General features: G+C 35.8%; 1 protein-coding gene and 1 non-coding gene across 5 annotated transcripts; one reads left to right on the forward strand and one right to left on the reverse strand.

Annotated features, from left to right (window-relative positions):
- Nucleotides 1–1,338: 1,338 nt before the first annotated feature.
- Nucleotides 1,339–22,523, reverse strand: TGDS (TDP-glucose 4,6-dehydratase). 4 transcript variants are annotated; one of them, XM_033105067.1, is made up of 13 exons: nt 22,313–22,523; nt 20,128–20,194; nt 19,049–19,117; nt 17,702–17,792; nt 11,871–12,013; nt 9,510–9,608; nt 8,450–8,509; nt 7,076–7,119; nt 6,304–6,469; nt 4,855–4,913; nt 4,129–4,226; nt 3,845–3,880; nt 1,342–2,935 (listed from the first exon to the last, which is right to left on the reverse strand). In XM_033105067.1, the coding sequence occupies exons 1-13, from the start codon at nt 22,396–22,398 to the stop codon at nt 2,850–2,852; spliced, it is 1,104 nt and encodes a 367-aa protein (XP_032960958.1). In that variant the 5' UTR covers nt 22,399–22,523; the 3' UTR covers nt 1,342–2,849. The 4 variants fall into 4 exon arrangements, with proteins under 4 accessions (XP_032960960.1, XP_032960958.1, XP_032960961.1 ...); XM_033105070.1 differs by having other exon boundaries at nt 22,237–22,411; XM_033105069.1 differs by lacking the exon at nt 8,450–8,509 and having other exon boundaries at nt 1,339–2,935.
- On the forward strand, nt 11,126–11,232 carry LOC117021836 (U6 spliceosomal RNA). Its single transcript, XR_004422924.1, has one exon. It is a non-coding gene; the product is annotated as a U6 spliceosomal RNA (small nuclear RNA).
- Nucleotides 22,524–22,769: the final 246 nt, after the last annotated feature.

Below are 22,769 nucleotides of genomic sequence, written 5' to 3' on the forward strand. Positions count from 1 at the left end.
CTTATTAAAACAGGAACCACCAGGGGTTAGAATCATATTCAGATTGAAGTGTTCCAAAGGCATCAATTTGCAAATATCGAGTAGGCTATTGGATATATTGGATAAACTGGAGATCAGCTCAGAAAAGAGATCTTGGCTGGAGATTAAAAAGAAAATTGAAATTAAAAAAAAAAAAAAGGTGGTAACTGAAGCCCTGGTATTAGATGACATTTCTCAGGACAGGTCTTTGACACTGGTGACAATAGGGAGAACTCCTGCAGTAGAGGTGGAATGGAAGCCATATAGCAGCAAGTTGAGTATAAAGCAAGTGAGGAGAGAGCTAGCTTTCAAAGGCCTCTTTGAGACCAAAACTTTCACTATAACTCAACCTTCTTTATTTCTAAGGTTGCTGTTAATTTTTAAACTATTTTTTAAGAGCAGTTTGAGGTTTACCACTAAATTGAAAGGGAGATAGAGATTTCCCATATATTCCCTGTCCCCACACATTCATAGATTCCCTCATTATCATCACTCAAAAGGGTGGTACTTTTTTTTTTTTTACCAAGTATGATCCCACATTGACACATCATAATCACCCCAAGTTCATAGTTTACATTAGGGTTCATTTTTGGTGTTGTACACTCTATGGGCTTGGACACATGTATGATGATATACATCCATCATTATATCATCATACAGGGTATTTTCACTGCCCTAACATTCCTTTGTGCCCTATCTCTTCATCTTCCCTCCCCACCCCTGGCCACCCCTGATCTTTTTATTGTCTCCATAGTTTTGCCTTGTCTAGAGTATTGGAATCACACAGTAAATAGCTTTTTCAGATTGGCTTCTTCCACTAAGTAATATGCATTTACATTTCCTTCTTGTCTTTTCATGGCTTGACAGCTCATTTCTTTTCAGAGCTTAGTAAGTACTCTACTGTCTGGATGGACCAGTTTATTTATCCATTCACCTACTGAAGGACATCTTGGTTGCTTCCAATTTTGGCAATTATGAATAAAGCTGCTATAAGTATCTTTGTGCAGGTTTTTGTGTGGACATAAGTTTCAACTCCTTTAGGTACATAGCAAGGCATGCAATTGCTGGATTGTATGGCATGTTTAGCTTTGTGAAAACTTGCCAAACTGTCTTCTAAAGTGGCTGTACCATTTTGCATTCCCACCAGCAATGCATGTGAATTCCTGTTGCTGTACATTCTTTTCAGCATTTGGTGGTGTCAGTGTTCCAGATTTTGGCTTTCCTAATAGGTGTGTAGTGGTATCTCACTGTTGTTCTAATTTACATTTCCCTGTGGAGCATTATTTTTATATATATTTTTTTTGCATAAAGTTGTTGTTTTTGTTGTTTTTTTTAACAAACTGGTTGTCCATATGTTCCTAATGCCTGTCAAGATCATCTCCTGAGATCAGACTAACAGTAAAGGTAAGTCATACAGTATATTAAAATTGGAAATAAAAGTGTACCCCAAAATATGACACAGAACAAATGACATAGAGTGTTTTTATTTTGTCATCTAACCTCAATGACCAAATTCCACCAAAGACCATTTGCTCTCAGTTGGTCCCATTTTCTGCCTATAACTCCCTAGCCTCCAGGAGCTCTCACCTCCCCTCCCTTATGCCCACTCCCTGTCTCCATTTTCTCTAGAGCTACAGGCTACCTCCAAGAGGCATTTTCTTCCCTATACAACTAAGACCAACGGAGCATCGTTTTCGTTAATCTCACTCGCTAGTCCCTCCTGATGCACACTATGTCCAATTCTAGCTCAATCTAACTACTTTTACACATCTCAGAATTTTGAAGTCATAGTGTTCAAGTTCAGTTTGTGCTTCATTCCTGTTTGGCACATCCTCTAATTTTGGATCTGCTTACTCTTTTCCCAATCTCCACAGCCTCAAGATCCTTACTGTACTGCTATCCCCTCCCTCAACCACCTCTGAGTTACTGACCTTGCTTCCTACTTTACAGAGAAAACAAGCCATCAGTCATGCGCTGAAGCCAGAAAGCTGGACATAATCTTTGTCTCTTTTACCTTTCTCAACGCAGTATCCAATCAGTTACTTTTTCAAATCGTCTTAAACTCTTTAAGGGAAAGAGGAATTCAAACTATATAATCAAGTATTTTAAAACTTTTTCTACAGTGAAATAAAAACACACATTATTAAAAAAAGCCATAATCTATATTAAATACATTAAAATACTGATAATTTTATAAATAAAATCATTTTAAACAGCAAATACATGATGGAATTTCTCTGATACGAGGTTATACATAGTTAAATGACTGATTTTGAAAATACAAAAACAATGTCCTTCTTTAAAAAAAATTTAACTTAATAGGTTTTACAAAATTATCAAAAGTTAAAAAGTGCTTTGACTTTGTTCCATTTTTAAAGCAATTGTAGCATAATACCATACCTTCAAAAAAGATGAATTAGGGCATAAGGCTCTTCCTATGTTGCCTAAAAATGAAAACTTACAGACCTTCCAGGCAACGGGAAAGGTTGGGAAGCTGAGTTCAATGCCAGCAAAGCTGTCAGCTGCCCAGAGCTATTTGTCCTTGTTCTGAGAACCAGAAGATTCCCCCTTCCCGGTCTACTCCTATGGAAGAGTCTTTCTATCTCTACTGGTTCCACATTGTTAGGAGAAAAGGTTTTTGAAAGAATTTTGACATTTAAATTCTATGCCAATACTAAAACTCTTCTAAATATTGAGGCATATTGCATTTAGATTTTGTACAAAAAGTCACAAATGTAATTCCAAATGAAAAGACACTTCATTTGGTCCCTTGATGATACATCACTTGTCGAGGTAGGAAAATTTTCTTCTTTTTCCAAAAACTGTCCTGACTATACAAATGATGGCTGTACTGGAAAGGGTTCTAATGCTTTTTCCACATTCTTCCAGTTGTGAAAATTCTCTCTATACCATTCAACTAAAAGGAAAAAACAAAAGACAAAAATCAAAAATAAAACACTAAACATCAGTTAATTAAATTTTAATTCAGATTTAAAAATCAACTGTTTTTTCTTTTTCATATTGAATTTGTTAGTATAAATGTTTTAATGTTGAATTTGCTAGTATAAGTATTTAAGACATTCTGATTTTAGGGCAGCTGGTTGGCTCAGTGCTAAATAAAGCTCAGTGCTCATAACACCAAGGTCACCAGTTTGATTCCCACATGGGCCAGTGAGCTGTACCCTCCACAACTAGATTGAAAACAACTTGACATAGAGCTGATGGGTTCTGGAAAGACACACTGTTCCCCAATATTTCCCAATTTAAAAAAAAAAATTAAAAAAAAGACATTCTGATTTTAAGGAATTTAGGGGGAAAGGATTTGCACTGGTTTTAAAGTTATAGAAAATTAAGTGTAATATTTTATTCATGTAAATGTAGCAATACTGCATTATAGGCATAGTGAGATGATGTGTTTCCTTCTGTTAACGTGAAATTATTTTATTTGAAAAATCAAATATAAATTATCTTTGAATATGCTTTTTAAAATTCAACATTAGTATTTTATATTTTAAGCTCTGAATCAGGACTTTTTTTCTATGTTTGGGCATATTTTTTCTCATTAATACATTTCTAAATAGAATTTTAACAGATACAGAGACTGTACAGACACTTATTTTAATAAATATTTCTGTATATAGTCAGTTTGCTTTCTACTTGTTTGTTTCAATATAAAAAGACTCAAGACACTCAAAGACTGAAACTGTCTATATTTCATCGTATCTAAGATGCCACTGATCTTAAGATGGATTATTATTTAACATACCACTAAAAAAGAATAAAGCTGCATAAAATTTTAAGATACTAGTGATTGTAAAACACATACCTTTCAAGGATATGAAAAGAGTAAAAAAATGTGCACCTGAGAATAAATGAAATAGGTATCTGATAAATGCTAATAAGATATAGGAAGGCTGATCAGAAGTTAGTCTATGAAATTCAAGATGCTTAGGAAATATATTACTATTGCTAGAAATATATTAAATATAACAATTTGAAAAGTAAAAATGATTCATCACATTATTCTGCTGAATTTGTAGTGTTCTGAAAATAAAAAGTGTTCTTTAACTTTTTCTGAACCCCCTCCCAAATGACCAATTCACGACATACTTGTTTTCTTTATTCCTTCTTCCCAAGGCACTTTAGGTCTCCATCCTAAGCCATGTATTTTTTCTGACTTCATTGGATATCTCATATCATTGGTAGGTCTTGGAAAACAAAATAGATTTAAAACAACATTGTGGATACCTATTTATAGATTTAAATACTAGGAAAAAAATGTGTGTCCATTCATCTTTACCATAATTCAAATTTTCCTTTAAAAAATTCTCCCTGACAACATGATTACAGAAAATTTATAAAATAAAGTGTATATTAAAAAAAAAAAAATCATCTATCATCCCAGATGCCGAACCCTCTGTGTGGTTTATCCTTTTCTTATTTCAGCCACAATCAAGGTATGAATGCAGCACATCACACCTAAATGTTCAATGAATGAATGAATGAATACACATAAACTTATTAAGACTCTTGTGCTCTACACCCTGGGCTGGGTACTTTATATGCATTACAGTTAAACCATAAAATACTTTTTAAAAGCAAGATATTATTTCTCAAAGATGCCTCAGCCTTGGAAAGGGTCAATAACTTTAAGTCACACAGCTAGTAAATAAAAATGCTACATTTTATTCTTATGACATTTATAATTAAGAAAAAATATTTTCGCAGAAAACTCAAAATTGATAAACTAGTTTCTTGTTAAGTCCATATATTTTATAATTTTATAAGTACCTAAGATTTTACAATCTTTCCCCAGTGTTTTAACTTGTTACTCACCTATCATTAACATAATCAACCCAGTTTTCCATTTCAGATTCTGAATTGGTCTCTTTGATCTGTCAACATGGAGAAGGCTTTTGAGTCAAATGATAAAATGGGACCAGAGAATAACAATGACATTCAATAGTTGATTCAAAAGATAAGACAACCAACCTCCTCAAAGTGGGGAAGACAGCTAAAATGAACAGCATTTTAGTAACACGTTCTATACTATGTAACCCAAATTCTATCTGAAGCTCAAAAAGAATATACATTGTATACTGTGGCAGAAAATAAGTTTTTTGGCTTTTGGTTATTACTCATTGTGATACTGTGATGTATAGTAAGATCTATATTTAGTCATCATTCCTGTTCCTAGCGCTGAGCTCCTAAAACCCTTGGAATTTCCTAAGTGATGAGAGACAAAGGTGTCTTTTGCTATATGTAACAAGCCCCTTTCAACCACACCAGAGTTTATGTTTAGAGATTTTGCAAAGCCCCTACGGATCGGGGCTGGTTGACAGGGGAACTAATCATGTGGGAGCCGGGGAGGGGAAAGGAGAGAGGGGCTGGAGGTAGAATTAATCACCAATGGCCAATGAGTTCATCAATTACGTCTACTTAGAGAAGCCTCCATCAAAACCCAAGAGGACATGGTTTGGAGAACTTCTGCTGAACGCATGGAGGTGCTGGGAGAATGGCGCGCCCGGAGAGGGCCCAGACTCTCCACACCCCTTCCCTCATACCATCGGGCTGCCATTACCAGTTTATGGTAATTCGGAAATTAAACTGGTTCCCTGAGTTCTGTGAGCAACTCTCGCAAATTACCTGATTTAGAGCTGGTTGGTCAGAAGCACAGGTAATGAGGTCTTAAAATTGGCATGTGAAGCGAGGGCAGTCTGTGGGACTGATCCCTTAACCTCTGGGATCTGATGCTATCTCCAGGTAGATAGTGTGAGAATTCAGTTAAATTGTGGGACACCCAGCTGGTGTCTGAGAATTGCTCGGTGTGGAAAATCCACACATTTGGAGTAGAGTATTCTGAGAGTAGCATAAAGGAAAACAAAAGTTTTTTCACACACTCAGTCTCCCTTTCTACTAAATCCTGGAATGTGTAATTGATGTTCACTACTATATACATACACTCATAACTATAATTATTTATATATCATTGTTCCTTGATTCTGGACATACTTTATATTTCTGAAATTGAGGTATGTCATTTATTAGGTATGTACATTTAATGTATTAGGATTTTTTTCCTGAAAAACTGTTACTAAATGAGTGATATAATTTCAAGTGACATATCTTGGCATATATATTGTATACATAATTACGAATTTTATTTATTCCTCATTCACTTTGATTCACTAAACTGTAAATTGTTAACTTTGACTAAATTAGTGATGACTGTCACTAATTTAGTGATGATTTTGAAAATACTATCCCTTCACAACATATACATACCAGTTGTATTAGTTCTTTGGCAAGCTGGAGAACTGACATTTCAAAATTGGTTCCAATGTTATAAATTTCACCTGGTTTCCCCTTTTTAAGGACAGTGAGAAATGCTTCCACTACATCAGTAGCATAAAGAAAATTTCTTGTTTGAAGCCCTGATCCATGAATGCAGCTTTAAAAAGATTAAATAAAAGGGAATCATAAAATGTAAAAAAGTAAGTTCTCCCAAGCCAGGGTAACACAACAAATGGGTACAACTCCAGAGAAGCCAGTTCCCATGGCAACCCTAGAAATATTTACTGAAAACACAAGTTCTCATGACTTTTCTAAATTTCATCCATAGTTCCTGAATGATCTCCAAGCCTCCTGCAGGTACTCAGTAGGAACGTGGCAGACATGTAAGTGAGAAATACTTAATTCATCAATTTTATACCTTAAATTCATTTTGAGGAAATATTTATAGTTCTTTGAATTAAATAAATCCTTTGAAAAAGTAGTTATATAAAGATAGATGGTAAATTTCATGCTATATCTCAAAGTTTTAGAATAAATCATTTAAGAATTAAAATTATCTTAGTAAGTAAATTATAAAGATGAAATAGATTATAATTACTTTAAAAACTGTTACACTGATTATACAAGGAGTTCTTACATTTGTTGAGACATTCAATTCTAAGGCCTCCAACTCTAAGACTTTACGATGTTCAAGAAAGACTGTCACCAAATACTATCAACATACCAGAAAAACATATGGGTACAAAGGTAAATAATAACATACCACTTCCTGTTGTGTTGCAGTAGAGATATAAATTTTGGAATAACCTAAAAGAATATTTAAATACAATTTCAGATGTTGGAACTTTGCTCATTAATATGAATCTGAACTTATAAGATTACATTATTATTGTTAAGAAATATACATATGGATATATTCCAATTCTTATCAGGATTTCAAGAAAAAAAACCTATTAGAACTTTGATAAGTAAAAGAACTCTAAGATATCTTCCTATTTCACAAAAACAAGTTATCTGCTAAAAAATATGAAAACAATATAAACAGTGGGAAAATTCAGAAAAAGTCTTTGTGAACAATTTGCTTTCATCACAAATCTTACCTTTGTGTTGATTTTATATGGACAGGAATCTTATCTTACTTATTGCTTTACATATAACACCTAACCAGCAAGTGCTGGTGAAAGTAATAAAAAGCAAATTCCAGTGCCACTGGATTCAAAGAAAATTTATGTTAAACAGGGCAAGGTAAGTTACTACATTTATAATAAACCTGTTAAAGATATTCCAAAAAATTAAGCAAAGTAGATATTAATACCAGCAGATCACCAGTAGATATTAATACCAGCAGATATTAATACCAGCAATACCATTTTCCACTGGGCAAATACATTAATGCAACCAGCTGGGAAGTGAAAAACCCAGGCTCTAAATTTAGGTAGAGAGAGAGAGAGAGAAAGAGAGAGAGAGAGAGAGAGAGAGAGAGAGAGAGAGAGAGAGAGAAAGAGAGAGAGAAATAGTTACTTAAAACTAGGCTTAATGATATAGAACCAACCAACAGGCAATTTCAGCCTTTTCAGTGCATTTCTTTATTCACTACTTGTACTACTTTCTGGAAGACATTCAAGCCTGCAACAATAAAGAGGAGCTAAGGAACCATTAGCCAGCTGACTGTAAGACAAATTTCTGCACAAGCTTCCTGCATCACTCTCTAACTAGCTTTTACATTTCTGTATAGTCTGACATACTGGTCTGACTGCAAACCAGGAGTCTAAACTGCAGCGTGACAGTAGTGAAGGGAGTACTCCATAGTGCCTGAGAATCCTGCAAAGGACAAGGCATTTTCACATATATCATCTCACTGGATCCTTCACAATCCTTCCTAATATTGTCATTACTCCTCAATTTAAAAATGATGCTGAAAGGGCCTAAGGTCATGCCAGCTGGCGAATTACCAGGTTGAGACGTAAGCTCAAGTCTTCAATCTCGAAACCAGAAGAGATTTGCCTGTGGCCAATATAGCATTTATAAATTTTGTATAATTACAACATAAACGTTGGACAAATAACTGAAGAGAGATTATTTTAAATAATAAATCACAATCACGAAAACATCCTACAAATTCAGAAGTAAAATGTACCTTTTCTGGATATTGATGTGGTCCATAAACATTACTGCTTCTTGTGATGACAACTGGAAACTTAAAGAGTATTCGATAGTAAGACAATGGAAAGGTCCAATAATAATGATTATCTAAAGATAAGCAGTTTTAAAATATGGGCACTTCTGGTTAAACAATTCCACACACCTTAAGAAAAGAAGCAAAGGGATTTTTTTTTCTAATGTAAAGTTCTGAAAAGAAAGGAGAGCATGGGATTCAGATAAAGGCAGAGGCTCCAAAAGGAAGAAGAGGAATTTTTTCTTTATTGGGAGAAGAGGAGGATAAAAATAGATGTAGGCAGGTTTGTAGGCTTGATAGAAGAAAATTAAGGAAATTTCCACCTGATTATTTCAGAGACCACCTCTAGGGCTCTGGGTTTGGTTAGATGCTAAATTTCAAGTTTGCTTTCTCTATTGTACCAATCCTTACAAATAAAAAGACTTAATGAAAGAGAAAAGGACCGATGCTACTGGAACACAAAAGTCAAGAGAATCGTAAGTCATTCTTAGGCTGGGCTTTCTGACCCAATCTCTAATAACTCGAAAAGAAGATCAATGGGAAGCCAATTCCAGGGGATTCGAGGTGACGAGTCAGGCTGGGTAAGACTCCCGCACTGACACTGTGGGAGCCACCTGGGGAAGTCTACCTCCCAGTCATGAGAGTCAAAAGAGCTGACTCGTGCAGAGGGGAGTGCCCAGCAGACAAGGGAATCTGCCCTCCCTGTCTTCCTTCACTCAGACAATTCCTGGGAACCAGGATATTCCAATAGGGCTTCTCACTACAGCTTTAACACTCTACATGTTACTGAAATAGGAAAAAATATCCACACAAAGCATTCCTTCAAATGAACTGAACAAGAAGTAGGTCCTACATTGTCCACACACTAAAGGAAATCAGTTTTTTTAATTCCTTAATAGATAACTATTCTCAATCTATGTCCTCTACTCAAAAAAAATGAAATGTAGCTAATGCTAACTTGGAATTTTAACACCTAAGTCCAAAGAAAAATGACTCAAGTTTTTTAAAAATCAGTTCTTACTTTATATCGTTCCCAATAAGACTGTACAAAACACTCAGCAGCTGCCTTAGATGATGCATAAGGATTTGTAGGTTGTTTGGGTGAAGATTCGTCAAATTCCTAATTTAAAAAAGATAAATTTAAAAAAAAGTAAGTATTATGCATAGCACTTTCTAAGTAGAAAAGTCAGAAAACATTACAAACTTAAAATCTTTATCACCACATTTAAAAAATCAAAACATTTATTGAACCCCAACTATGTGCCTGGCATTTTTCTAAGCACTCTATATGTAGTAACTTCTTTAAAGTTTAAAACAACCCTCTAAAGCAGGAGGCAGAGAGGAACAGCAAGTGCAAAGGCCCAGAGACAGAAATGTGTTCAAAGGAACTACAAAAAGCTTCGTGAGAGGGAAGAGAAACGGGAGGTGAGGTTGAGGAGCCAGAGGAAGGCCAGAGACATGTGGAACCTGTCCACATGTCAGGGCCACTGTCCACACATTAACAGGCTTTGCGAAGAATAATCTCATGATCTCAAATTTTTTTTGTGGGGTTTGGGGGGAGAGGGAATATCTGAAATTTCTATTGTATCAAACAAAAAAAGTTCCCATTGTATACTGTTCACCTACATTATGTCTGTGAAGCTCAAAACAGAGACTTTGTTATTTTTATCCTTATTTCTGAAATTGTCTTGGAATTCCTAATTTTTCCATATGCGTACGATATTTCTATTTTCACTTCATGTAAATCAAGGCAGCACAAAGTTCATGAGCATCCAACGGGGCTGGAGTATTTAGTAGAGCCGAAGGAAAGTCCTTGCGGTGACCTGGAAGGGCCTTCTTCAGAGCTTCATCCAGGGGCTTGCCTTTTTCCTGGAGATATGCTGCTTTGATCTGGTGACGGTGTGCATTGTTTCTCCTAGTCAGAACGCCAGTGATGGTTACTTCATTCACACCTTTGATCACCTTTATCCATCTGTTACTGTTTTAGGCATGGCAGCAACATCGGAGGATGGATTGTGGCCAGGATAGGAGCCCACTGCGGACCCGGGCCACCTTTCTCCTTTCAGTTTTAAGGTATTGCTGCTCTTCTTTTTCAATAAACCAGAACTGCTTGAGGAATTGATACCACTGCCATTTTTAAAGAAGTTTCTTTTTTCCACCTTCTTCCAAAGAACTAAAGAGAGATTCTTCCTGGATAGTTTCACTCTCCAGATTACATTTTTCAGTTTTCTCTCTCTAGTATGTTTTTGTTGGTTGTAATTTCTTGATCACATGGGGAGGAGAGATATTCCCCACAGTGTGACCTCTGCAGCACGCATTCTCTGCTTCTGGGACTGCAGGCCTCAGGAATGTTTTTAAAAATCACTCTGGCTGTGTCATGTCTGACACAGAAGGGTGACAGGGGTACAAGAAGAAAGAAGTTAACCTCATAAAAACGACAAAGAGAATTGAAAATGGTTGCTTCTCAGAAGTGGGATTGTAGATTGAAGAGAAGGGGTCAGGGCCAGCTTTTCCTCAATGTAAGTTGCTTGCAAACTACTTGATTTTTTATACTGTGTGTGTGGTTTGGTAAAAATAAAAAAATAAATAAAACAGAATAAGGTTACTGCAAACACTGACTATGAAAAATACAGACTGGTGTTCGCTTCGGCAGCACATATACTAAAATTGGAATGATACAGAGAATATTAGCATGGCCCCTGCACAAGGATGACACGCAAATTCGTGAAGCGTTCCACATTTTTGATGAGGGTCAGGGGGATCAAATATATGGTGATGGAAGGAGAACTGACTCTGCGTGGTGAACACACAATGGGATTTATAGATGATGTAATACAGAATTGTACACCTGAAATCTATGTAATTTTACTAACAATTGTCACCCCAATAAATCAAAAAAATATATATGTAGACTGGAACTCAGAGCCATCTTTTTGCATAAAATGTATAATATTTACAACTGATTAACAAAGGAGAACAGATTCCAGTTTCTACAATAATGTCACACTCCCTCGTTGACAGTCCGATGTTCTTTTCTGAGTAGAAAAGAAAGGTGAGCGGGCAGTGTGCTGACATATACTTCGGCCCATGGAATGACATGCATCATGTATATAAGATGAGGACAAAAAAATGAGATCTGCTGCTCTCGCAAAGTACTGTCACTCAAATTACATGTAAATCTGTACTGAGACTAAGTTGTTGTTGCCATTTGGGTTGGCATTATTTGATCTGAACAGAAGACACAACAGAATAACATTTTGGAAGGTCCCCCAAGTATGTATAATCAGAGGATGAAAAAAGCCGAGAGTTGGTTTTAATAAGACAGGTTTGCTACGTGGTCTATGGTTAAGTAAGTGAAATAGACATTTTTTTTAAAGCTTACCTTATCAAGACTGCCTCCGTATACTTCATCTGTGCTAACGTAAATAAATTTCTCCACTTTGGCTTCATGAGCGGCACTTACCAAAACATGAGTGCCATAAACATTAACATACGTAAATTCGAAGGCTCGTACAAAGGAAAGATCTAAAAAAAGGAGAAAAAAACTAGAACAATTCCACCCAAGGGACAAAACAAATACCTAAGGGTAGACTCAGGATTAAGGAAGGCTCTGTTCACTTCTCTTCATTCACAACTGCAATAGTTTTTAAAATAACCTAAAAACATATTGCTATTTATGATTTCTTTAAGCCTAAATTACATAGTACGTGGAAATTCTTAGAATCTAGAAAACTATCAGTGCTAAATCTGTAGGAAACACTTTTAATTCTATGAAGGAAAAAACAAATGATATATCTAAATTTAAAATGTTCCTAAATTTAAAAAATTTTGAAACTTCCAGTTTCTGCTAATAGGGTGCTAGGCTTTTTGCTCAATCTGTTATTGCTGAAAACAATAATAACTGTTGGTTAAATTACTGTAAAATAAATTCACTTTAAAGAATCAATTCTATAAAATCTTGGAATGAAGGGAACTTTCCTAACTATGGCTCATAATAGAAAAGCGAAAGAAAAGAAATTGATAAATTTGACTACATAAAAGTTCTTGCAGGGTTAAAAAAAAAAAAAAAAGAAAACTACACAGAAAAAACTACAAAGTAAAAAGACAAATGACAAACGGAAAAATATTTGAATTTTTCAGAAACAAAGGGTTAATATAGTCAATCTATAAAGAAGTTATAAAAAATAAAAAGGAACAACCCTATAGTAAAATGGGTAGGAGACATAAACAAATAGTTTAGACAAGAAATACAAAGGTCCTTAAGCTTAAGATGCTAAACCTGATCATAAGAAAAATCCAAATTAGAAACTCATAGATGCCACTTCTTACCTATTAGATTGGCAAAACTTAAAAAAACAAAAATTGACACATTCTATTGTGAGACTATGATAAAAAGAGTTGGGAATACATAAGTGGAGTTAAAGTGTCTAAGATCCTTGAAATCATTTTGGAAGAAGGCAATGGTTTTGTGGACTTTAGACTTTGATAAGCCAATTATGCTTGTCATAATATCTAGGGTAACCACTGAAAGAATACAAACAGAATATATAGCTTCCAAACTAGTAGAAGAAAAATGGAATAAGAAAAGTTCTTTAGTCAAGCCCTTAGAAAAGCAAGCAAGGATTTTTTAAAAAGGACTTTTTTTAAAAGGCAAGAAAGAATTTTTTTAAAAAATGTTTTTAAAGAAACAGAACAGGTGAGAAAAATAGAAACAACATAGTAAGATGGTAGAAATAAATCCAAATATATCAACAAACTCAATGTTTAGGGTAAATATCAAGGATGGTCAGACTGGATAAAAAAAAAAAATTCCAAACACAAGTTGTTTATAAGACACACAGCTAAACCATAAAGCCAGGGAAAGGTTGGAAATAAAACTACAGAAAAAGACGTATCATAAAAATAACCAAATAATACAGCTATATTAATGTCAAACAAAATGGACTGCAAGGCAGCACACTTCACCAAGGAAGAAAGATCACTTCATAAGGTTCAATTCACCAGAAACATACAGGAGATTTAAAGAACACAATTAACCAACTTTATTTAATCTAATGGATGTGTAAAAAACAACATACTCAACATTTGCAGAGTACACATTCTTTACAATACACATGGACTATTTACAGAAATTGACCATCCAGTAAGCCAAAAAGCAAGTTGCAGCAGAAAGAACTGAAATCATACAGTATGTTATCTAAGCATTACAATTAAGCTAGAAATCAATATAAAAAGGTAACAAGAAAATTCATATGTGTTTGGAAATTAAGATTTACACTTCTACAAAACCCATGGATTGAAAAAGAAATCAATTCCTAAAAAAAAAATGAAAATAATGCACATGAAACTTGTGGGATTCAGATAAAGTGGTATTTAGAAGTAAATTTGTAGTCTAAAATGTATTCATTAGAGAAAAGCTGAAAATAAGTGAAATATTATCACAAGAAGATAGAGAAAAAATCTGAATGAACTAGAAATAATGAAAAAATAAAGTTTTGAGTAGAAATTCATTATGTTGAAAACAAGCATACAATAGAAAAGATCAACAAAGTCAAAGATATTTTCTGTAACAACAAAAAGGTGGGTTTGCTTTGCTTGTATCAAGCATTATTATAAAGTTACAGTAACTAAGACAGTGTGCTAATGGCGTAAGGACAGACAAAACCCAGTGGAACAAAACAGGAGCCCAGAAATAGAACCATGAGTGAATGGGCACTCCATCTACAACAAAGGGGTTGGGGAGAAGGTTGAGTATTTCAATAAATGGTGTTGAGTCAAACTTATATTGATATGGAGAAGAAATCTGAACGTAAAAGACAAAACTGTAACTTTTATGAAGAGAGTAAAAGAGAATATCTCCATGATCTTGGAGGTAGGAAAGAGCACTAATCCTAAAGAAAAAGGTTGATAAGCTTTACTTCATTGAAATGAATAACTTCAATGGAATAAAAGACACCATTAGGAAAGTGAAAAGGTATTTCAGGTTGTGCATCTTAAATTAAAACCAAACTGTAGAACATTGGAATCAAAAGAGAGCCAGAAAGATTCTAGGATGTGTCTGTCTTAGGGATAAGAAAATCAAGGCTCAGAGAGGTGAGCTAATAACCCAGAGCAGAGATAGTTTGTTGCAGAGATACTTTTTCTCTCACATTTATGTCTTGAATGTATCCACTACATGAACATATACAAAACTATCCTTTTTATCTCAGTCCATTTCCATCTTCTCTCTTTGGACCTTAAATAAAGACCAGAATTGATCGACAGCTTAAGGGCACTGCAAGCATCATGCAATATTGGGAGATGCCACAGAATAATCTGAGAAAGATCTAATATCAAGTTCAATTAAGTGAGCTCTTCTGAGACTAATTCCAATAGTTTTAAACTAGAGAAGTATGTCTTTTGATGTGGGACATTGTTTTTATTGTGTAAATAAGCAACTTAAGATGTATTTGAAGAAATGAAACATAAGGAACATTAAGCTGTTAAGTATGTAGGGGAGTGGAGTTTACGTAATTTCATATGGAGCCAATAAAGATTTTATTCCCCACCCCATACCTTTCCCCCCCAAAAAAGTGAAAAGGCAAACCACGGATTGGAAAAAGGTAATGGCAAAAGGCTTGAACCCAGAATACCTAAAGGACTTACAAAAACTCTGAGGATAAAAATGACAGCCCACTAGAAAATGGTAAAGAGACTTAAATAGAAACTTTCCAAAGAAAACATACCAATTAGAAAAGGGGGAGGATAGTCCAATAAACAAGGTTTTTAACCTCACTAGTAATCAGAGAAAAATAAAACAAAACCACAAAATATTAACAATAGCAAACGTTGGTAAGCAGTTCATAATTGCTAGAAGGAGTGTACAACTATTTTATCATCAACCAAGTAGATGGATTTGCTCTACCAGATTTCAAAGCACTACATTAGTAATCCATAAATTGTATAATCAGCACAGGTAGAAACAAACAGATAAAGACTCAACAGATACTCATATAAAGATACTTGATATGTGATTGGGCAGTGGAAACTGGCGAACTTTTCCATAAGTGGTAGAGGTCCAACTGGTATTCAAACAGAAAAAAATGAAATTGGATTCCTATCAGGGACCTCGTGGCGCAAGGGTAGCATGTCTGACTCCAGATGAGAAATTGGACTCCTATCTCATACTGTATATAAAAATCAATTTCAGATGCATTACAAATCTAAATGTGAAAAGGAAAACTATCAAGGTTTTCTTCATGACCTTGGGACAACAGAGAATTTCTTAAGACCCAAGAACCATTAACCATAATATAAAGGAAAAGATATTAGTTTGGTGGAAAAGTAATTGCAGTTTGAAAGGTTAAAAATAATTGCAAAACTGCAATTATTTTTGCACCAACCTAATATATAAATTCAACTACATGAAAATTAAGAACACCTGTTCATCAAAACACACTATAAAAAAACATGAAAAGATAAGCCACAGAGTGGGAGAAGATATATGTAACACACAAAACAAAGGACTGGAATCCAGCATATATATATATATATATATATATATATATATATATATATATATATATATATATATACACAAAACTGTTACAAATCATAGAGAAAAAAAGTAAGTAACCCAATTTTAAAAAGAGCAAAAGATTTCAACAGCATGTTACAAAAGAAGAAATCTAAATTGCCAATACACATAGAAAAGGTACACGGCTTCAATAGTAATCAGAGAAATCAAATTAAAACCACAATGAGATAGCGCTACACACAGACTGACAAAAATGGAAAAGTCTGAGAAAACTAAGCTTTGGTGAGATCTGGAGCAACAGGTCTCTGACACCCCTAGAGAAGTAGAAACTGGCACAATCACTTTAGAAAATAGTTGGACGTTATCTCAATGTTGAAGTGTGCAACTCTTATGATTCTAGTAATATACTCAGAGAAATGTATGCTTATGTGTACCATGACACATGTGTAAGAATGTGCATGGTAGTGTTGTTCATAAGTGCTTACAGTGTAAACAATCCAAATGTCCATCAAGAGTAAAACTGTTGCACAAATTGTGGTATATACTTGGAATGGAATATTGTATGTCACAATGAACAAATCATACCTATAACTACATGGATGAATCTATATGGATGAAAAGCAACACCAAAAAACCTACACGTTATATATACATTTTTATAAAATTTAAAAACAGGTAAAACTAACTTATACTGTTTAGGGATAAATACTATATATAGACAGTAAAACTGTAGAGAACACCAAGGGAAATTGTAACTTTGAAATTAGGTTAAGAGGGCTAGCCCGGTGGCTCAGGCGGTTAGAGCTCCATGCTCCTAACTCCGAAGGCTACCGGTGCAATTCTCACATGGGCCAGTGGGCTCTCAACCACAAGGTTGCCAGTTCAATTCCTCAAGTCCCACAAGGGATGGTGGGCTGTGCTCCCTGCAACTAACAACAGCAACTGGACCTGGAGCTGAGCTGCGCCCTCCACAACTAAGACTGAAAGGACAACTTGAAGCTGAATGGCACCCTCCACAACTAAGATTGAAAGGACAGCAACTTGACTTGGAAAAAAGTCCTGGAAGTACACATTGTTCCCCAATAAAGTCCTGTAACCCTTCCCCAATAAAAAATCTTTAAACAAAAAATTAGGTTAAGGCAGTAGTAATACTACTGCTACTAAAGAGTGTTCAGCAACATTCTATCTTTTGTTTACGTGACGGTTACATGGGTATTCACAGTATCAGCATTCATTTAACTTCTAAATTCTTCTGAATATATGTTATATTTCACAATATAAAATGTTAAACAAAGTATCAGATGGACAAAACAATACATAGAATAATATAATGTTCCACCTTGTAGCAAAAAGCCAGCTTAAGCAAAACAACATAAAAAATACATTTTAAATACATTCATCTCCCCAGAAGAAAGCAGAAATCACTATTCTGAATTTGGTTAAACTCAAAATTTTAAAACAGCATCCAAGGTTACATTTCAACCCACACGACTAAAAGTGACCCAAAAAGATCCAAGTATTTTGATGACAGAGTGACCACAGGCTTGTTTTTTTGGTAGAGCATGGTATATGCTCTTTTAAAGACATATATTAAGTACCAACCCCATTCAACTCCATTACTGGACTTCGATTTAGGCTAGTCAGCCACTGGAAATAAAAATTTGCCCATCATAACTGTAACATAAAACAATGCTTACCTACATGTGTTTGTGCAGCAAAATGCAGTACAATATCTATTTTCTCTGTTTCAAAAAGCAGTTTCACAAAGTGAGAATCACATATGTCACCCTATATCAGAAGCAAACATGAAAAAACTAAGTTTGATTGAGTATTCCCATTTGTAAGTACCATTTTACTATATGAACAACAACGAAAAGCGGCAAGAAGAATTAATCCCCGCCCCAAGTTTAATAGAGAATATCTTGAAAATTCAACCAAGGGGTCAAATACAGTAATGATGAATTTCTCCAGCATCCAAGAATAAAAGATATCCAATTCAAAATATTTTTTTGCAAATAAATGTCTGAAACAGTATTTTATTGAGCCCCAACTACTACTAAGATTAAAAGATATCATTAAGAAAGTGAAAAGGCAAACCACAGATTGAAAAAAGGTAGTGGCAAAAGGCTTGAATCCAGAATATATAAAGGACTTACAGAAACCGGAAGGAAAAAAGTGACAACATTCTTGACAATCTAAGGTCACTATGTTAACAGGAAAAATTTTAAACATATTTTTAAAAGTTTGAGATAACCATTACTGAAATATATTTAAAGTAAGTGCAAGAACTGGAATGACATTTTGAAAAATGTATTTAATCACAACTAAGTAAACTTACGAGTACTTTTGATGTTATACGTATATTTATTTCTAAAAATATGTATTCTCAACAATTCTTTGGTGACAGAAGGAAACACTTTCATATGGAAGAAGAGAATTATGAAATATTTGCTTAGTATATTCTTTGAGATTTGTGGTTAAAAAGAGAGTTTCTAGAATTACTTTTTTAAAAAAACCCACAAATCATAAAACAAATAGTTGACATTAAAATTTCCATTTGCAAATTAATAACCTGGCTCTCTGGTTTATACTTTAAACTCTTCTAAGGGTGGTTAGTAAGAATTGGTCTTCCAGAGCCAATCAATCAACTTTCATGGGAGAAAACTATCCCATGGGCTGTATGGTAGCCCTTTTGGCTGTTGCTGGCCTGAGTCACACCCCACTTTATACCAGTCTTTTAAATCCCAGCAAGGCCTTATTAAGAAAGATAGTGAGGACCTAAAAATCACAAACCATGTATGTAAGTTCAATCAGCTACTCATAGATCTGCCAAGGCAACAAAAATCACATGGAACTTTATATATGGTATCAATATAAAAGTAGTATTCTCTACATCATGTGGTACTACAGGAAACTGAAAAGATCTTTAATTAGCATGTTTTCCAAACCCATATTTCACATGTTTGTAAAGTAGGAAGATATAATGTCTGAATCACTAAAGAGGTACAATATAACAATTATATAATTATAAGAAACTTTCATACCTGTATAAATTTGTAGTTTTGTTTGTTAGAAATGGTTTCAAGATTCTTCAAGCTTGCACAGTAATCCAGCTTAAAATAAGTAAAGACGGAGGGAGGGTGGAGATACAACACAACGAATGAGTAATAGTTTTTCCTATATCAATTTATTTTAAAGACTATAGATGATCTTATTGTAATACAAAAACACGTCTTCTTAAAGTGTGTGCCCTTTGTGTTTTTAGAGGTTTGTTATCTTAAAAGTAAAAAACATGTAAGCTTGTTACTTTTTTAAAATACAAAAAAAATAAAATAAATAAATCACTTTTTATAAACCTCTCCTTTAAAAAATTTTCCTGCCCCGATTTGCCTCCAGCTCCTGGTGGCTAGAAAAATTTACCATTTCTTACTGGAAAGGAATTAGTCATGGAAAACAATTACACCAGTGCTACACATATTTTAACTCATTACACTTTTTCCTGAATTAACTGTTGATAAGTCAGTATAAAGATGGGGAAAAAAATGACTGTCCGTGATGGTAAGGCAGGTAAAAATTTGTAAGACTTATGGGTTATTCTTTGACTATGCATTTTTACTATTACCTTTTATGAAATGAAGGTAACTGACTGCATCATGTGTTTAAAGTCAAAATATCAGTGATTACCAATCACCGCTTTCAGACTCCAGAGACTCCAATTATTATAGAAAAATTCTCAAAACTAAATTAATTGCATTTTTATTTTAAAAATATGTAATTTTCCATGACGCAGTATTTATAAAATAATAAAATCAAATGATCAGAGTATCCTGACTCCAAAAAAGGTTAATATTCACAAGATTATACTAAATAAATTTAGGGTGGAAATTTTTTTTTTTAATAAAAATACTGTACTTAAAATCTTTACTTTAAGGGCTAGAACAATAAATAAAAAAGTTTCAAAAGATTTTATGTACAATTAAATATGGCATGAACACATGACTATACAGGCCCGTAAGTTGCTAAAATTAAATAAAAAAATGAAAATGTCAGCATGGCAGGATTCTAACACTTTTTAAAAATATAAATAAGTTTCAGTGCATGCAGCTCATGTTTTAAAACTTACCTTGTCTAGATTTATGATCATATAGTTTGGATAGTCTTCTACTAAAGAGACAATCACATGTGATGCACTGCAAAAAAAAAAGTATAACTTGTTAGTAGAAAATTTAACCTTTTCCCTAAATTCTTGATTGTTACCCTAAGTTGTCAAGTATTAGGAAACTATTAAAAAATACCTTCACATTTTTGAAGAGAAGAGGAATAACATACCTATACTGGATATACACACACCACACTTTTCACAAACTTTCTCAACCATATTGATATACAAAGCTTTACACTCCCTTTACACTGTGGAGAAGAGAAAATTTACTGGTCCAGGATATAAGAAAAAATTAGCTTAACCAAATGATGCTGTCTATGCATGCTTTGCGTGTGCAGGATGCAATGTGTGGTAGTCAGTGCAAATGGGCTGCAACTATAACGTGCCTTTTCAGAGACTACCGGTATAATTATGTAAAAATTAATTTAGTATGAGCATAGAGCTGTCTATGTTCATAGTAACCCTACAGCAATTGTTATCTCTTGGCACAAGAATTTGATGGTATAAATGCGGGGGCGAGGGGGTGTCTTAGACTAAACCTAGGTTTCCAAGGCTAATAACAAACAGCTGAAACCATCCTGAGTTGGATGGGTTTCCGAGGACCCTGAAGTGGAACCAGAGGTGTATCTTAATGAGATGATCCGGCAGATTTTATCATATACACAAAAACACTGGGCTCCCAGGAACAAAGGCAACCCTTGACCAAATTATGAACTTAAACGGTGTACTTGACAGCCCTTTCACAGCACTGTCAAAGAGTACCCTTTCTGGACCAGCACTCTCACACCAGGACTGCCCTTTTAGGCTCATGCTCATTAAATGAACCTTGCCTGCGTGGTACTGTCACATCAGTAGAGGTGATCAGATCTGATCACCTCTACTCAAGAGGTGACTTAATCTAATAATGGGCTGGGGGTAGGGGGGAAGAGTCCCATGTTCCTCTTCTTCCATTAGACATTGGGAGAGTTTCTTATTGGTACTCATGCATTTAAACAATTACTAAAGACCTTTATAAAATGAGTCAGACATTTTTCCAGATGCTGAGTGAACTCTGCCTTCATTCAGGTTACATTCTAAAGTGGGGATGCAGGCAATTAGCAGCTAACCACAAAAACACAAAATAATTTTAGGTAGTGATAAGCGTTAGTAGGGAGAGGGGCTATTTTAGATAGATAAGTCCCCTCTGAAGTGAGGTCTAAGTAAACATCTGAATTGAGTGATGAAAACAGCCTCAGCAAAGGGGAAGTAAGTGCAAAGCCATCAAGACAGGAGAAAGGAGGCTCCTGTGTTCCAGGAACTGCAAGAGGGTAAGTGTAGCAGGCACAGAAAAAGCAAGGGGTAGGATGGCAGGAGATCAGATTGGAAAAGTAATGCTTGGGCTCTTGAGAGTCTTCAAGATACAGTAAAATGTTTGGGTTTAATTCTAAGCCTGACAAGAACCACTGGAGTAAACTCTAAGTCGTTTTACTTAATAAACACTGACTTCTGTCTGAGCAACAAACGGGAACAAGAGTGCAAGGCCGTGTGACCAATCAGGAGGCTACAGTAGCAGTCTAGGCAAAAGCCAGTGACCTGGGCAAGGGTGGAGCCGGGAGGGGGGGCGGCGAGACGTGGCCTGGAGCACATACTTTGGAAGTAGGGAGTGAGGACTTGCTGACTGAATGTGGTACGTGCGAGAAGGAAAAGAAGCACCCAAAGTTTAGTACCAAGAGAGGATATTTAAGTCAGCTGAATAAATAAACGCCTTGTCATAGTGCAAACGTCGTTCTTTGGCGCCTATATGTACAAGGCCTGTGTGTCGTGCTGGGGAGGGGGTTGAGGCAGGTGGTGAGCAGCTTACAGCCACCGTGGGCACAATCACAAGAGCGACGCGCATCTCAGGCGACACAGGAGGGCGGACAGTACCGCAGCGCTTTTGCTTTGGGAGGAAGGCGTTTTATAAAAAAAAAAGTCGCCGTTTCAAAGGAACTAGGTCTCCGCAGGCCGAGGGGGGGGCGAGAAGGTAGGATGCGCCCGGTCGTGCATTAAGACCCTCCCCTTATTAGACACCCAAAGCTGGTCCCAAGTTACCACGGGCAAGCAGAGCCGCAGGAAAAGGTTGGAGTTTCGGGGGAGCCACTACTCGGCCGGCGACGCTGTTACCTACATGAAACCAGCACCCCCGGTCACCAGGACCCGCTTCGCAAAGCTGCGGGGAGGACCCAGGGGCTCCCCAGAGCCCGCAGCCGACATCTCCCAGCCCGGCGGCGCCTGGAACCGTAAAGCGACAACTCTGTACACCGCAGGGAGGTTCCGCCGCGACTTTTTGCGACGCGCCCCTCTCCCGACGAGTTCACAGGGGCGGGCCGTGGCGGCTTCGCGAGTGTCGCCGATTTATCCCCGCCCATCGGGGGGCTGGGCGGATCCCTCGGCTGCGCAGGCTCGGGCCCTGGTCTTCTCAGCCAACGCCTGGCTCGCTGGGGGTGAATGAATGGGTGCGTCTCGGAAAGTGGGGTCCGGAACGTTTTCCCGGCAGGTGTCACCAGCATGAATTAGGCTTTACTCAGATATGCAGATGGTGAATGATTACTTTCTTTTTATTCTTGTACTACAGCGATCTCCAC

The sequence above is a fragment of the Rhinolophus ferrumequinum genome, chromosome 4, assembly GCF_004115265.2.
Source record: "Rhinolophus ferrumequinum isolate MPI-CBG mRhiFer1 chromosome 4, mRhiFer1_v1.p, whole genome shotgun sequence".
In the NCBI taxonomy this organism is placed as follows: Eukaryota; Metazoa; Chordata; class Mammalia; order Chiroptera; family Rhinolophidae; genus Rhinolophus; species Rhinolophus ferrumequinum.